The 16,687-nt window shown below is 41.9% G+C and overlaps 1 protein-coding gene across 10 annotated transcripts in view; it reads right to left on the bottom strand.

Annotated features, from left to right (window-relative positions):
* Nucleotides 1-16,687, bottom strand: part of STX8 (syntaxin 8) — a 175,017-nt gene that overhangs the window by 73,795 nt on the left and 84,535 nt on the right. Inside the window, exon 7 of one of the 10 annotated variants that reach the window (XM_037913374.2) lies at nucleotides 279-5,953. The exons of the other annotated variants lie outside the window; for them this stretch is intronic. Within the exon in view, the coding sequence (XP_037769302.1) occupies nucleotides 5,901-5,953 (53 nt within the window). The 3' untranslated portion in view covers nucleotides 279-5,900. Of the gene's footprint in view, nucleotides 1-278; nucleotides 5,954-16,687 lie in introns of those variants that run through there. 10 annotated transcript variants of the gene reach the window in all.

Raw genomic sequence — 16,687 nt, 5'->3', positions numbered from 1 at the left:
TTATAAAATAAAGTAATTATTACTATTTCCCTTCCTCCCTGGTTTTTTCATGAATTAATCAGGAAAGAGAGGGGCTTGGAGCGTGGACAGAGGGAGAGGCACAGTAAGAACTCCATTAAACAAGTGCAAGCCAGACAGTGGGCTGGAGAGCAGAAAACTTCACTATTTAAGAAAACAGCATTTTTCTTTTACAGGAAACAATGTCTCCCCCCAGCCTGCTCCCTGAAGCAGGAAAGGAATTTGTTTGGTTTGGGTTTCTTTACATCCCAACATGACTCAGAGTTTCTGCCCATGTCATATTCAGGTGTGCCCCTGCCCCATAGGCTTGGAGTTTGTTATCATTCTCCTTAACCACATATGGAGTCCCAGGGAAGAGTGAATTTCTACAGAAAACAGGCCCTCTGCAGCCCGAGTTCCCACTTTCATACCAAGCTTTACACTAAACGATTTTCTGATTTATTTAAAACACATAAAAGACTCATTTGGTTTTGGCAACTATGTCTTGAATCTCACTCTTTCTGCCCTTTGAGTAAAGAAAGCCAAGAAGAAACTGCCACATGAAAAACAGTACAGGCGAGCACACACACAAAAAAGATCTTTACAAAATGATTTATTCTTCAATTTAAAAGAACACGCGTAATGTATCTCTACAGTATATCCCAATGCGCGAGTCATAGAATATGCAATTTTATATGGACATTGGAGTTAGCCTTACGAAAAATATATTGAAAATTAAAATACATAATACTTTATGCTTCGCAACCCCCGCCCCCCCAAAAAAACAAAAAAAACAATAAGACAAGAATCTAGGTTGGCAGCCAACCAATCTGTATATTCCCCCTCTCCAGGTCCGTGGGGCCTCAAGAGAAGAACAAGATGCCAAGAAAATGAATTACACTTTGAATGCCATTCTGTACACATCCAAACCTCACAATTACACGTTAATAAGAAAGAAAGCATTGTTCAATGGCAGTGATATGAAGATTGCAACTAACGTAAGTACATCAGAAACCTAAAGTACCATATGCCAGCTGTAACATCAATACGGAGTGAAAGGCGAAAAATACAGGAAGGAAATTCAGAGCCAAGCTTCTCAATCTATCTCCAACTCAGCTAATGTGCCCAGTTTTTGCAAGGATCTCACGTTTGTGTGATGTGATGTGCCACGGGCAATGCCTCAGTAGAAATGGGTGCTTTTTCTCAATTTACCCCCAAAACTTAAAATTCAAAGTACGTTAGTGTTTCTATTGACTTCAACTTTGCCTTGCTTAATACAACTATTATTACAGAGGCATCAGTAGGGACTCCATTATTATGACTCTGTTAAGTTTTGCACTGGAAGCAGGACTCAAAGGACTGATTCACACTCTATTGATCCAATTTGATCTCCACTTTGGCACAGCGGCCACTTTATGGAGAACTGAATTTTCCAGGGGTGGGTTTTTTTTTGTTTGTTTGTTTTTTGTTTTTTTAAGGAAAATATTTACTAACATTTGCAGAGGAACCAATCAAATGCTCCTCTTGGAAATTTTGTCCTGTTTTTGTCACAGTTCTTTGAGCCCCTCCTAATACAGGGGGTGTTTGACCAATGGCCCTTGAAGGTTGCGGTGTTCAAAAGAAAATGTATGTTTGTTTATGCACTAAAGATGTTCCAGACACTGATTTATAAACTTAAGTGTTTGAATCAGCTCTCCTGCTACATGCCACCGCCCCAACTGCTTTCCCAGCATCTCTGGCGTGAGCAGGGTGTGCTCTGAGAACCTGCTGTTCCTCCACTGTTGTAATCGCTAAGCTGCTCCCCCACTGCATCATGGGGTAGGGAGGATGGTAGCTCTGGCTGCTGCATTACCTATTCCCAGGCAGAGCAGGACAGTGTGAGGAATTGCAGGTCTTGAACCCAGGCCCATGCATTTCCAAGTGGTGCCCAGACCACCCGTCACCCAACAGCTCTCTGGAACTACAAGGGGAAGGGGGCTAGCAGGACTCTGGCCCACCAGAGTCTCCACCGATGAAGATCCTGATTTAAGCAGACATCCAGCCCCACCAATTAACCCAGACACACTACCTAAGCCAAGAGGCGGCACAGGAAGCAGCTGAGTGGACTCCTGATCTGCTGTTGTACCGAACCTTAATTCCTAACTGGTTTGACTTTGCCATTGTTCCAACTCTGGTTTGATCTTTGCTACTGCTACTGTATGTGACTGACTCCAGCTTGACCCTGGCACTGTTCCCTGGTTCCTGACCCTGGCTTGACCCTAGGCACGTCTGTATGTGACTGACTCCCCTCCTGATCCTCTCATGACTCAACACTGATTCCAGCTCAACATTTGGATGGATTCCTGACCCCAGCTCCGGTTCGGATTCTAGCTTTGATTCCTGGCCTCTGATCCTCCGCTCTGACCATTAGGCGCGACCGTCCATGCCCCAGTGACTACAAACAGGAGCTTGACTGGCTTTGCTTAGGGAAGCACCTAGTAAAAGATGGCTCCTCTTCCCCTCACAGCTAGATAACAACCCCAATTCCCTGCCCCAGCCCAGGGGTTACTCTAAATTGCATCCAGATACCTAGGGACCACACATCAGCTCCAGACAGAGTACAATGTTTCCCTCCCTCCTCAGTATGCCCCCTGCACCAAGGATTGCAAGCAGGGAAGGGTAGGAGCCAGCTGTGACTGTTCCTGAACCCTCCAGGGACTCTTCTATACAAAGTGAATTCCCACTGGAGCAATTATGGGTTGTTACTTCTCCTGTCATACCCCACGAGAGGCACAAGAGCAGTAGAGCAAAGCAGAGCAATCTACCCCTCAAGTATTGACTGTGGACCCTTGTTCTTTTGAAATGTTTGGTCTCCAGGCCACCCTGAAGAGGGTGAGTACCACTGCCTGATGCCACCATGATCTGATGTGATGGATCTGTGTAAGCTTGGTGTACTTTAGGACAACATATATGTTGTTCCTACTAGTGGAGACCAGAGAAAAATATTTGCTCCACTATTGAGTACTTTATCATCTGCTATGTGTATCGATGGAATGTCTCCAGGACTGCCATATCCCTCGCACCTGTCACATGGTACTAAACAAACACAGCTAAATAGACCCTATCATTCGTTTCGACCCAAAATAGTTCACAAGGGATGGATATATAGCCAAGTCAAATTTTGCTAAACATCCAAGCAAAATGGATCTTTTATTTATATCATCTCCAAATACTATGTCTGAAGTTAATTAATACATTTGCAAATCATCCTAGACAATGGAAAAGAACTGTCCCAAGCCATCAGCTGTAAACGATCATCAGATTATTCAGAATCAAACAATGATCCCAAGAAAACAAACGGTAACACTGAATCCAGGATACACAATTATTAACTACAACTGTTATTTTAGAACACACACCAAAAGTTTCCCTTCCCAGCTGCTTATTTTGTTTTATTCGAACAAAAACCATGAGCATTAATTTTAGTTGTACTTAATTGAATAATTTCTCAAGGGAATAGTTCAGGGAGAGTTTTAAAGCAGCCTGTTTCCAAGAGCCATTACTAATTGGCATGTACCATAATCTCAGTGTGCCAACCAAAATAGTATGCTTTAATGTTACTGGAACTACTTTCAATCCAGATGTGTTGAGAACTCTCAGTGATATAAGGCAGGCAATAACTATATTTACACAAAGTAGTATTTTGAGTTTCCTTTTGCAGCTATCTGGGATGAGATAACAGTCCCCATAATTGGAAGCATTTGAATATAAAGCCAGGTCACTTGTTTCTCCCCCTCATTCCCAACAAAAGTTTTGCATCCCTTTCTTTATTGACTTAAAGCCTGTGTGTATGTGTAGAACAGACCTCCAGTTAGCAGAGTTAACTAACTGTAACCCATGGACTCTGCAATCAGAAAGGCAAATTGACTGCAGTTTACAAAACTTACTGAACTATTTTTGCCACTAGCATATATCCCATGCAACAACACTGATTGCAATTGGGTGGCATGGGTTACAAGTCAATAGGAGAATCTGGCCCATTGTCTTGTAAATATTTTTTCTATGTTCCGTAAATATCTTATCTATATACTCAAGGTGAAAGCCAAATGCTCTTCTCACTATGAAAAAAGAAAAAGACCAAAAGGTTTCTCAACATGCAGTGAGATCTTCAAATCACTGACTTCAGGTGCAATGCTACTGCGTAATTTTTCCACACAATTGTGTTTAAAGAGAAAGCATTAACTCTGTGAGTACAGTGTTTATCCAGTAGTAAACACTGGAGTCTAACCATGAACATTTACATAATTGTGTTCACACCAGTTAATCAGGTAAGGGAGGGTCACTATCTGAAAAGTTTCTCTTCCTTTTCCATTGGCTTGTTGCCCTGCACTCTATGGTATTTGTAATGTACTCTATGGCAGAACTTGCACAGACATATATGTCTGAGTTTTCATTCATTTCATTCAATAAAGTAGGACTTTAAATAATGGATATAAAAAAATAAAGAAAAAGGACGGAACTAGCCCTAACTTCACATTTTTGTTCCCCCTTTAACACACAGTCAGAAGTACGATTTGAAATGTGCCAATATCAGAAGGAAACTCTGAATAGCTATAAAAGTTTCTTTACTTTACCTCACTATCTTCCCAAGTCTTCACACTATCACTATATTCCTGTAATAGATATGAAACGAATTTACTCAAAAGCCAAGACATATGTAACGATTCAGTGGGCAACAAATCTACACTGAAGTTGCGTGCCGTTGGTCTGCCTAACGATACATCACTAATGAAAGGACCGCTAGAAAAAGCCGACGACTCATTAAAACACAGCTGTGAAGTTTTCTTTTTGACTTATAGCAGCAGAGAGTGATGTTAGCAGCATGTTGATGGATAACCCTCAGAGGCAGGCTTCTTCCTTGAGGACAAAGGCCTATCCACTTGGGAGCTGCTGTAGAAGTTTCTCAAGCACCTTGCAAGGAGTCTAATTTCTCAAATCTTGCCTAGATCTGAAGAGACCATTTGTTCCATTGCAAAGAGATTTACGCCATTGATTACAGGGCTAATACCATTTTGTCCCCAAGGAAAAATTACAGTCAACAGGTTTTGCTTTAAGATAACCGGTATTGCCCCTCTTACATGCAAGAACTTTCAAATAAAACAGTAGCTTTTCCAGTTTCTGAACAGCCTTGCAGAAGACATAAAACACATGCAAGCAGAAGACAGTTCAAGTATTGCAGTTTCTGAGATGTCCAATCCATATGGGATGTATAATTCATAAAGTTATTTCTACTCAAATTAAAGAAGATCTGACCAAAAAAGCAGGGGCTTACATGTCCAAAAGTATTAACCATAGCAACTATTCCCATCTGACCAGAATTTATGTAGGAACTCCCATATTCTGCATGCGCATGTTAAAAACGTACTTTAGAAGTTACGGAAATACCGTTAATTGCCACCACGGTTTCTACAAATGAGAATTTTTAAACAATTAAGAGCACTTGGTTTAGAAGTAGATTTTTAAAAGGATTGGAAAAAATGAACGATGGTATGCTACAGTTCTAGGATTACCAAAAGTGTATTACACAGAATGTAAAACTGAAGGAGAGAAAATGGAATATGTGTTGATGCTGGCTTTATTGCTTCTCTCCGAGGCGGTGCTCCTTCTTCATTAAGTTTTACTTTTTTATCACTGGAGCAGTACCATCTTCAGATTCCATCTGTTGTCCTAGTTGCCCAGGGATAATGTTGGACTACCATCAAAGGGGTGATTTCACAGCAGTAAGGGCAGAGACATAGCCATCCACCTTCTCCAAACCAGAGTTCATGTTTAGTATGCAAAACATTTAATTTTTAAAAATAAAAAAGGAGGAATTTTCATTGTGCATCGGGTGTAAGCCCAACGGCCGGTCCAGAGCAGGGCTTTCATGCTTCATTCTTAGCTGTTATCAGAGTTTCAGCAAAGTAGGATGAATTATCTAGGGGGAGGAGAAAAAAAAAATCTCAAGAGTTTCCAGAAGCACTGTTAGCAGCACTTCAGTACACTGATCATTTCATGTGCTAATATGACATCACGGCTGTCTACCTATAGACCAGCAAAGTCTCTTCAATGATGCATCCAAGTTTAGAAAGCACGAGGAGCAGTGGCCACAATGGCCAGGCCCAACCCTGGTCTCGCAGGGTAACAAACAAATTAATCACTGTGGGTTCAAATTCTGTCTCCCCTGATTCATAAATACTCTAACAAACTCATGAGGGTCTCTCACAAAAGGAGTAGGATTTAGCTCTGAAAGAGAAGAGATGAAATCCTGGCTTCACTGAAGTCAAGAGTAAAACTTCCAGTAACTTCAACAGGACCCAGCTTTCACCCTTAAGCTTCCAACTGATCTGAAGGTGTAGCCTCAAAGACTGCAGTGCAGTAATCTAATCTTGAGATAAGGCACACAGAATGATAGCATGGTCTGCATCCCACAGAAAAAGTTGGTATTCCTTTTCGCCAAGCACAGATGGCAAAATGATTTTGACAACTGCTGCATCCAGGAGTGACAAAAGTCCTGCAAAACAGAGAACAGGCGCCCACCCTCAAAGGGACTGATATATTCTCTGCTAATTGTTCAGGTTACTTCCACCAACCTACGAACATCATCTCTGTCTTTTCTGCATTGAGCCTCAGACAGCTCGGCCTCATCCAAAACGCCCAGTCTCATCTGGGCATTGAATGATGTGCTCAGCTACAACAAGATGGCTGGATGGAAGGAAGATCTAGGGCTGAGTGTCAGTGAACTAGAGCCACCATAGCCCATACCTACTGGCCTAAGAGAGAAAGAACTTTACAGTATCCCCCATCAGTGTGTCTTGGGGTAGACAATCACCCAGTATGATCCTATGGGATCACAGATAAAAATAAGTGAAGCTACTTTAAGGAAGCTCTGTCAACTCCTGTCAGAGACCACAAACAATTCACCAACAGTATGAACTGCTCACAGTATTGAAGACAGCTGATAGATCAAAAAGAATCAACCTGGATTCCTGGATCTAGATCCTCAATTGGTCTAAACGGTCATAGGTCCACTGAAGTTAATGCTGACTTATGCCAGTTGAGGATCTGATCCCTGATCTGCATTCATCAATGAGAGGAGCTCATCAACTAACTTAACTAGCACAATTTCATCACCATACCAAGGTCGGAAATCAGACTGTGTTGAGGGACTCTGATTCCTGCCACTGCCAGAACTGTTGTAACTCAACCTTCCCAACCATCTTCCCCGAAAAGGGAGGATGGAATTAGGTCAGTAACAGGCAAAATTGTTACCTGATGGCTTCTTGCACAGATGTCTCAGAAGTGCTTCCTTAAAGGAAGCCATTCCTTTATCAAAGTGGCCTTTACCAACCAGGAAAGGCCTTGATCTAGCACACATCACCCCCCAAATTTCCCACAGCATCATCAGAATTTCCTTGATACCAGCCCAAACTTGAGGAGTTTGTCCTCCTTTCTATATAAACCATGACACTTTAAACCAGAAGTCTGTCCCATAAGACACAAAAGATACCGATGTGAAAGAAACAGATGAGAGCACAGTTTAACACATTTATAGACAGGAGCTCCAAAAGCCCAGAGAGAAGAGCATAATTTTTAAAAATGGAGCCAGAGTTCACTCACTCTCCCTTTCAAGTCTGTAGAATGGGTAGAAGTACAGATGCACGAGGAAAGTGGTTAAAAAAACAACACATGGATAAAGCTGGGCATCCACAGATAATGGGCCCCCAAACATCTGGATCCTGGCCAGCTGTAGCTAAGGGTTTCTTCCTTCTCCCTGCCCTCGGCCATGGCAACTTTCCATGCTATACCCCATGGATTTTCTGCAGCTGTGGCTGTAAGCATGCTGTTTAGCGTGGCTCCTCCCCTCAGTCCCTGAAGGCAGCTCCACAGTGGGAGCACCAAAAGGGCTGCTCTACGCCTCCACACATTTCCCCCCTCCACACAGCACATTTGTTGAGAGGGCCAGTATGATTCATAAACAAAAGCTATACACGGCTTAGGTTTTAGTACCATTAAGTGAAGTGTCCACAAGACACTTCAGAAGATCATGGTGAAACGCTTCCTTAATCTCCATGCACAAGCTCTAAATTCCAGAGCGTGACAAACTCCAGCCCAGGAAGGAAATTTTAAGCCTCCTCTTTATCAAAAGTTTCATAAATACGTAATCTGTTCAGTCTGTGATAAGATTATCAGCCCTCACTCCACTTATTTTGCAGTTCTGTTTGTTACAGAAGCTAGCAGTCTGATCGCTTTGAAATGCATGGGTGCAAGTTTGTGTGCCAACTTTTACTGAAGCAGCAGCCGGAGCTCATAACTCAGCCATAAACATTTTCACTGGTCAAACAAGAATTCAAGCTTTTCCCTTTACAAATGTACAAAAAAGAAAAGATCTATTAAGGAAGAGTGTGAATGAGAATATAGGGGACTATAAGGTTTTATTAGCTGTGCATATGTGCATGTGCTCTTAAAGTCAACATTTTTAATGATTCAGGGCTTTGATATCTCACCTTAAAAAATGAGAGTTGCGTTAATACAGAGGAAAAAGCAGCTCAAACAGTAAACATGTAAACAATTTTTGTCAGTTTTTAAAAAGCGGATTTTTTGAAGTATTTACAGTGTCCCAAAACACCTTACAACAAACAGAAAAGAATGAAGTCGGAAGGGGGTTGGGACATCTCTCTGACTAGGACAAATACTAGTTGAACAAACAAAATGTTTCAGGTCTTCTTTCATTATTTCTGAAGTCAAACAGAAGATTCCAGATGCAATCAAAATAAATTATGGTATTGGATTCTCAATTGTATCCTGATAGACACTGTTTTGGTTTACAAGGCTGGCTTTATTACAGCACTCTGTAAATCCTGACATCCCTAACTTCTCAATATATTTCACAGGGCAACATTAAAGCATTAAAAGCTACCATTTGAACTTGTGGAACAAGACTTAAAAGTGAGCCGTCTGATTTTAGAACGACTATTGAAGACAATGGCTGAATATCCAGGGATAAATTCTCTGTTGGTATGGATTCCCAATACCACATCTCACAATAAGGGCAGATACAAATACATGTCCATTCGTGTGTTGTTTGCAGCATTGCTGTAGCTGTGCTGGTCCCAGGATATGAGAGAGACAAGCCGGGTGAGGTAATATCTTTTCCTGGACCAACTTCTGTTGACATTATATGTTAATATATAATATTATATATTGACCTTTCCCCTTTTCCCTTGAAAGACTTAATCAGGTCCAGATAATTTAACACACCGATGCATTGTATGTGCCATTCCCATTAATACAAAGCACCAGATGCTATGGTCTGGCGGAGCTGCACTTGGTTCAATACCTGGCAGAGGCAAACATGGCTTTATGCCACCTACCAAAACTGGAGCCAACTGGCAGCTGGAGATCTTCAGAGGACCAAACTAGCTCTACACCACCTGGGGATCTCCCCTCTGCGGGGGCAATCCTCACAATGCCAGTTAAGCCAGATTTAGTCCCTTTTGTGCCACCAGAATAGGGGCCAGCTTGCTCACCCACATCTATGGCACCAGCAACAGCAAAGAAAGGTGTCCCACTTGTTCTACTAACAATGTTTCCAAGTCATTACAATGCAAGCGTTCGTAATGTATCAGGCCCATCCATCAAGTACGCGACTATGTGTTTATCGACAAGTTTTAGCAACATACAAGAACAAGGAGCTACTTGCCTGCAGTTATTGCTTATTAAAGATACATAATCTGGCCATTTTAAAGAAAAAAAGGTTAAGTGTTTGGCATCACCAGTGGCAGGTGCACTAGAAATCCACACAGTACGTACATACACCCACACCAAGGACAACATGCGTACTAGTTTTCAGATTTTAAAGTTTAACCTCTCTAGTTAAAGAGCAGTTCAAAGACCTATTTCAAGATTTCAGATCCTACTTTTTGGCTGCCTATCTTAAATAAAAACTTTAACACATTTATTCCTTTGCTTTCTATTTAAGCAAAGGTTTCCCATCTGGACTGACAACCTGCATTCCATAGCTTTAGCCTGACAAATGAAAACAGCTGAGTTATAAATCTCCAAGAAACGGATTTGTCATGGAAACGGCAACTGAGCATTAATTACGGGTGCAGTTCAGCAAGAAAAACAAACAAAAAACCCAAAACAATGCAGGGTGTTTCTTCCCTGTATCCTCTGTCTTTTTATTTTAAAAGGCTAGAATTCTTAGATGCCTAAGGGAGTTGGGCACTCAACCCGCACTGAATTTCAATAGCAGCTGCACACCTAACTCCTTAAGAAACTTTGGAAATCCTAAGTGTATTCATGGCTAGTAAAGTAAGTGGACAGACCAGTTCTTGAGAATAAAACCTCTTCCAGCCCATTGGTGTCAATGGAACTTCAAGTATCAGACATCAGCATAGCAAATGCACAGGGGAACCAGCACCAAAAGGGCTTAGAAGGATAAAACTGTAGTAAAAAAATAATTTCATTAATGCCTCAGGATAACATCATATTACCAAAGTCTCTCGGCTAATACAATAAAAAGTGTTAATTAGCAGATTTCGATCATTGCACCATTTATTTATCCAGGTTTTATATTTGTAAGTTAGCTGCTAAAAAAAAAATTTCCTTTTCTTGTCATTAATTTTCCTTCCCTTTGGAAAAAGGGCACTCTTTATACCTGGTTTCATTTTAGTATATTAATTCAGCTCTTTAGTGGCAGGGAAGGGACTGCTAGCTGATCAGTAGAAGGTATCCAAGCAAGAAAAATTAGGTTTGTTAATTCTGGTTACTGTTAACTCTCTCTTTACAAACACTGCAGAGCCTTTAATTCAGTTTCTTCTAATATTTTTAATAGCCAGTGCATTGTAAAAATCCAGCTTCCCATGAAAAACACACTGCATTGTCTTGTATGCATGTGATTTAAAGATTACTTCATTCTTCTAGTCCTAACTTCTTGGCAATCCTTCCTATTGATCTGTGGTGAGCATTAATTCACCTTTGCACAGTTGGTGGTTGAATAACTTTCCCCATTTCTCTAGCTTTCTCCAAAACCTGAAAGTTTTCGTCACGCTTTTGACTTGTAAACCAGCGGTTTTGTTCAATTAGCGGTATTACTGCCACATTGTGCAGTGACATCGGTTTGCAAAAATGTTTCACTGCATAATATACAAAATGTGGCTAGTTTGCTAGCAGGACAGTTACTGTACGGATGTCTATCCTTTTCTCTCTCTCTCTCCGTGGGTGGCATTTAAGAACACTGACTCATCACATGTGGAAAAGCACGCAGAAGTTTGCTCCCAACTAAGATAAGATCTGGGAAAACTCCCTTTAGTACCCTGATGAAAAACACTATAAGAGCTAGGTATTTACTACTACTACTAGACGACCATAATGTATTATTAAGTATCCAGGTTTACTGCAGACTACTTATAATCTATGGGTCTTGTACAACATTCAGCACCGTAGTATCCAAGCACTTCCCACTCTGCTCCTCCCTCCTCCATTATCAGACTTTGTTGTTTCCTGTTCTACCATTTCTCTGATCGCTCATCGTCCAGTGCATTTCCCCATTGCTTCCCTTGTCAGTCTTCGACCAGTACACACTATCCTCTATGTATTGGTTATTGCTATTTGACACCTCCTGTATCTCATTACAGCTCTTCTAAGTATACATTTAAAATGTTATCACACTATTGTCACAATATCAATATCTGTTTGCAGTAAGATTACACCTGGGTGTCTATTGCTAGAGGCCAGACACAGGAGAAATGGCTGAGAGCTGCATCTTAATGTCTTTATTTTACTACACCTCAGGTAGCTCTGTGTCTCTGTTGTGTCCTCCATTCTGGGAGGATGTCTGATATACTTTATAATTCCCCCATCTACAAGCAGACAGAATTATATGTTTAAAAGCTAACTGAGGCGACTGTGTTGGTAACTTCTTTTTATTAGGATTGTGGTTTGATTCCTATCAGGTTTCAGGGCTATAAAAGCAGATGCTGGCAGCACAATACATGTTTGTTAAGGCTATTCCAGCTGCAGTGGTAAATTTTTATTCACCTGATTTTTGACATGCTGAAACAAGACATGCTTTACACCTCTCCGATATGGTGAAGATACTTTCATCACAACAACATCTCTCTCCCTATCTCTAATTGATGCTGACTATTAAGTCTAACTGCACTGGTGGAAAGAGAACTTCACCAACCATTGTATGCTGGGTACCGCGAGCACAGAGTACTCCCTGCTTATGATATGAGGTGTTCTTTGCAAAAGAAAAAGCCATAGGAAGTGCACCTGCCATGACTTGCAAGCTGGAAAGTGTTAGCTAACATTTCAATTATCAACCACAGTGCTGCTGCCTAATGTGTCAGGTGTATCAAGAAAAATAAACTTTGCAATATGTTCCATTGATATTTCAAAGGGACGTAAATGCCACAGTAGTCATAGGAGCAAAGGATCAGCAGGGAAGGGGCTGAATGAACAGACTCAGACAATGACTCCATGTGAATAGAACAGCAGATCAATTCAGTCTGCAACTGAAATAGTGTACCACATGCTCTGTGAGAGTGGTGTGGAGACAGACAGCCCTTTGAGAAGAGGGAGGGAGGAAGCAGATTACTTTCCAGTGATTCCACTTGGAGCAATGCTGGCAGCCCATTGCTATCACTAACAACATTTATATAATGCCATAAGATGCGAAGAGAGCAGAGGAGCAGGAAAGAATTGCAGAAAGGCAGGAGAAAAGAGGAGTCTGAGGGGAGCAAGGACGCTGGCCAAAAGGGATGGCATGTTGGAAAGTTGGTCCATCAACCCTCCTTCAGTCACCCAAGCATGAAGCTGATGGTGGTTGCAGCAGAAATTTTGAATTTCCACAATGAGGTTTAAGACTGTTCCGTGTTACTTCTTTCTCAAGGAGGTTTGAACACGTGCTGAACACCCATTTGTCACAACTTTAGTTCTCTTTTTTGTTGTATTTTCAATGTTTGAACAAACATCAGGAACCACTTTGCCATACATAGCTAGTGTCCAGTACAGCTTTCCTATAGGTCTGCCTCATCAACATTCAATCCATTTTCCAAGTTCAAATGAAAACTTCTCTTCTCCCTTGACTATCCCTCTTCCTTTCCTACTGCTTGGCATCTGTTTCAAACTCTGAAGTGTTTGGGAATAGTCTTTGTAGGAAAGACTACAGAAGTATGCACTGTCTAGTTGTTACTGATTGATACAATCTGCAATGTGAAAACTAAACACAGCACACACCTTAAGTCAGACAGAGAATGACGCTTTTAGTTACAACTGAAGTCTCAAGCAGAAGACTAATTCAGGAAAGAGGAAGGAGAGAAAGTTCTCTTCTCTTCTTTAATTCCCTAAGTACACAAATGTGGCACGTGTCCAGCATGGCTTCCCAGATGTAATGCTTATCTTCACACGGGATGGATTTCCAGGGTTAAGTCCTCCTTAAGGCTGGGGACTCCACCACTTGTTTACTACTGCATGGCATTCCCATCCCTTACTTCTACTTCACTATTCTTGCTGGGGTTTTAAAAGCTGCCTAAGGAAATCAGGCACCCAATTCCCATTGAAAGCCAATGCGATTTTGGCACCTCCCTCATGCGCCTTTGAAAATGCCAGCCTACGTGAGCTGCCAACGTGCTGTGAACAGTTACCAAAAGGCAAATCATTGAAACTATATATTTTTCACTTTTCCAGAGTTCCCCACGTTTGAAGTTCACATCTTGACCATTCTTGCCTTTTACTTTTTTGGGATGAGGGGGCAGAGGCAGGAGAGAAGGGGGTCATGCGTATGCAAGCGGAAAAGAAAATATACCCCTTAAGTGGCAAAGGATTTAGTTCCAGCTTATTTAAAAGCAGATTTTACCTTCACTATTTTCCCGCTGGAGAAATGGACAAACTGTATTGTTCCTAAAAGCATGCCATAATAAATGAAAACCAAACACCAGTGAGAACTCTTAATTTCTGCTGTTTATTGGCTGAGGCAATGGCTTTTAGCAAGAAAATGTTGCTTTCACTGGGCAGAACACATTGTTTATAATGCAAGCTTTTGAAGTCCAATAAGAAAAAATAGAGAGGATTTTGTTGCTTTGTGTGTGGTTTTGTTTTGTTTTAACAATGTGATACAAACCAGCTTGATACACAAATTAGAGGTGATCTCATCAGTCTGTTAACCCAGCTAAAGCAAGACCATCACTGGCAAGAGGATGGGCTGACTAAATGCCACTGATTGGCATTAATATGGGGTATAAATGCAGACTTCATTACAGAGGCAGAGCATGGCTTCTAGCTTTGAATCTGCTACAAACAGTTTCGCTGCACTGAAAAGTGGGATTTCAGAATAGTGTCTCACATTTCACATTTACCGTTTTACCATTTAGTCAGAGACTATGGCTAGTCTTGCCACCCCTCTTGATTGAAGGAAATGACCTACAAACATCATAGCCCTTACTGATTCACACAAAACAGATGCCTTGTGCAAAATGTCAGCCAATGGAAGCGGGGGGGGGGGGGGGTGGATGGAGGAGGGGGGGGGAAGAGGGAGAAAGCAAACACTTTAAAATTCAGCCCGAATTGTAAAATGTGGTTTAGAAGTTTTTGCCTTTCATTTCTCATAAACTAGATCACATATTTCCATTAAGGTCCTTTTGATTTCTTTGTTGTGGAATGAACAATGCTTTAAAGCTACTAAAGTTTCATTTCTAACATGTTTCTGTTTTCGATCTAGCAGCGGGACTATTTGTTTTCCTAGCTCGTGACAGAATTAAACAATTTGTCTTTGAAAACTCTATAAGCCTTCACCCTGACCCCCCAACCCCCCCTCCTCCATCTGCTTTTCAGATTATGGTACTTTGATTTTTACCAGCTAAAGGTTTATGAACTGTTGTATAAACCCAATTACTCTCAGAGTAAATTGTTTAAAGCTCATATGTTGTTTTTTAAATTTTTCCCTGTGGAATGCTATTTGAGATTCTGAAGAGAAGAGACTCATTAGGGCATTTTGGACTAGAAACGTACAATTCAGAGAACTATGGAGCTTCCAGAACTGCAGAGAGGGAAAACCTCAACACATTTAAAGAAGAATGAGACACCCCCAGAGACTTTTCAGGGTAGGGCTGTTAAAAAAAAAAAAAAAAAAAGTAAACTTGGTTTTGGGGGGAGGAAGTCCTCTAAAAACAGATTAAGTTTCATCTGAGGTAGGGTTTTGCTCTTTAGTCAGTCTCTGCCCCACTTCCTGATTGAAAGCAGGGGCAGGGGACCTTCCGCTCCATTCTGGGATGTCAGCTGCAGATAGCATCCCAGCACAGTGTCTGATGGGACACTCCTGCAGCCAAGAGGAAAGTTGCTGTTCATCTTCCTCTGCTGATACAGCTTAAGTCTGCAGGAGATAGCATTCCAGTAGCCGAGGAGCAGGTACAAATCTGAGATGGAATAGTTGAGGGTGGCCATCAGGAAAAATCAATAGAACTGGGCTGCCAGATGCTTCTCCAGATAAATACAGAGATGGGGCTTGAAACCACGCATCCCCAGCAGTGGCCCCAAGCTAAGAACAGGAGCTAGTTCCTGCTCCTGGCGCTACCAATTCCGGTATCTTGCTCCACACACGTCAGATCTTCTCCTATTCTGTAGGAGTCCTCCTAAGTGGTGCAAGAAGCAGAACTGCTCCTGTAGTGGTCCTGGTAGCAGCTCTCCTTACACATCAACTCATGCTCAGTGATCCAACCACCTCCATCATCTTGTATATTTTAGATAACAACCCTTCCCCACACAGTCTGGGTCCCTGAGCCAGATGTACAGACTAGATAGAGAGAGAACCGCTCATTCAGCTGTTGGAGGGCTCCAGCAAGGCCTCTGTTGGGACTGTGTCTGCTTTTCTGTGCTAAGAGAAGGTCATTAACAGATAAGCCTCTGCCTGCCCCTGGGAAGTGGACAACCTCAGATTAAAGCATCAGGTTCCAATTTTCAGTACTGTGAGCAACTGCACACACAAATCAAGCATGCATATGCACTTGCTATGTGTCAGCACTGAGAGGGAGCTATAGCCCTAAGCGATCACCAATCCAATTTTAGTTACAAAAATGACAGATGCACACACGCAGTGCCCCTTCAAATAGGCAGGCTGAATTCATGAAAATGTTCCAATTTCAATCCAGCCCCATCATCACCGGCGTATGCGCAATGTGCCCAGCCATTTAATGGCAGCATCGGCCAGGTGAGAGCTGCCGTCGAAATAAATCAGTGGGCACTTGACAAGATACGTGACAGTCTGAAGTGGACGACAGCTGGATTGCAGGTCATTAGAAAAACGGCATGTAAAGAGACTGGCTGCACAGTTGCCCTGTCGTGTTCGAACCCAGTTCAGAGATGACCACAGGTGCCTTGGCAGATCAAAACCTGGGGGGTAGATGGTTGGGTCAGTGACGAGAGAGTCACTCTCAGCGAGATCCTTCGCTATCATAGTGCTGTACGAACGAGGGCAAGCACTATCTTAAATGGAACAAGCAATACCACTAACTCACCACCTGCAAAGAAGATCAGATTAACAGACCCACCAATGTCTTATTTACTTTCGCTTCTTTCTGTTAAGTCTCCTCGCAGGCTGTCCCCAGTGCACCGTGTAAAGCAGCTGTTAAGAAACAAGGACAGTGTGTTGCTTTAACGAAACGGCTTT

This window comes from Chelonia mydas, chromosome 14, assembly GCF_015237465.2.
Source record: "Chelonia mydas isolate rCheMyd1 chromosome 14, rCheMyd1.pri.v2, whole genome shotgun sequence".
NCBI lineage: Eukaryota > Metazoa > Chordata > Testudines > Cheloniidae > Chelonia > Chelonia mydas.
This window is presented reverse-complemented; position numbering and strand designations above follow the sequence as displayed.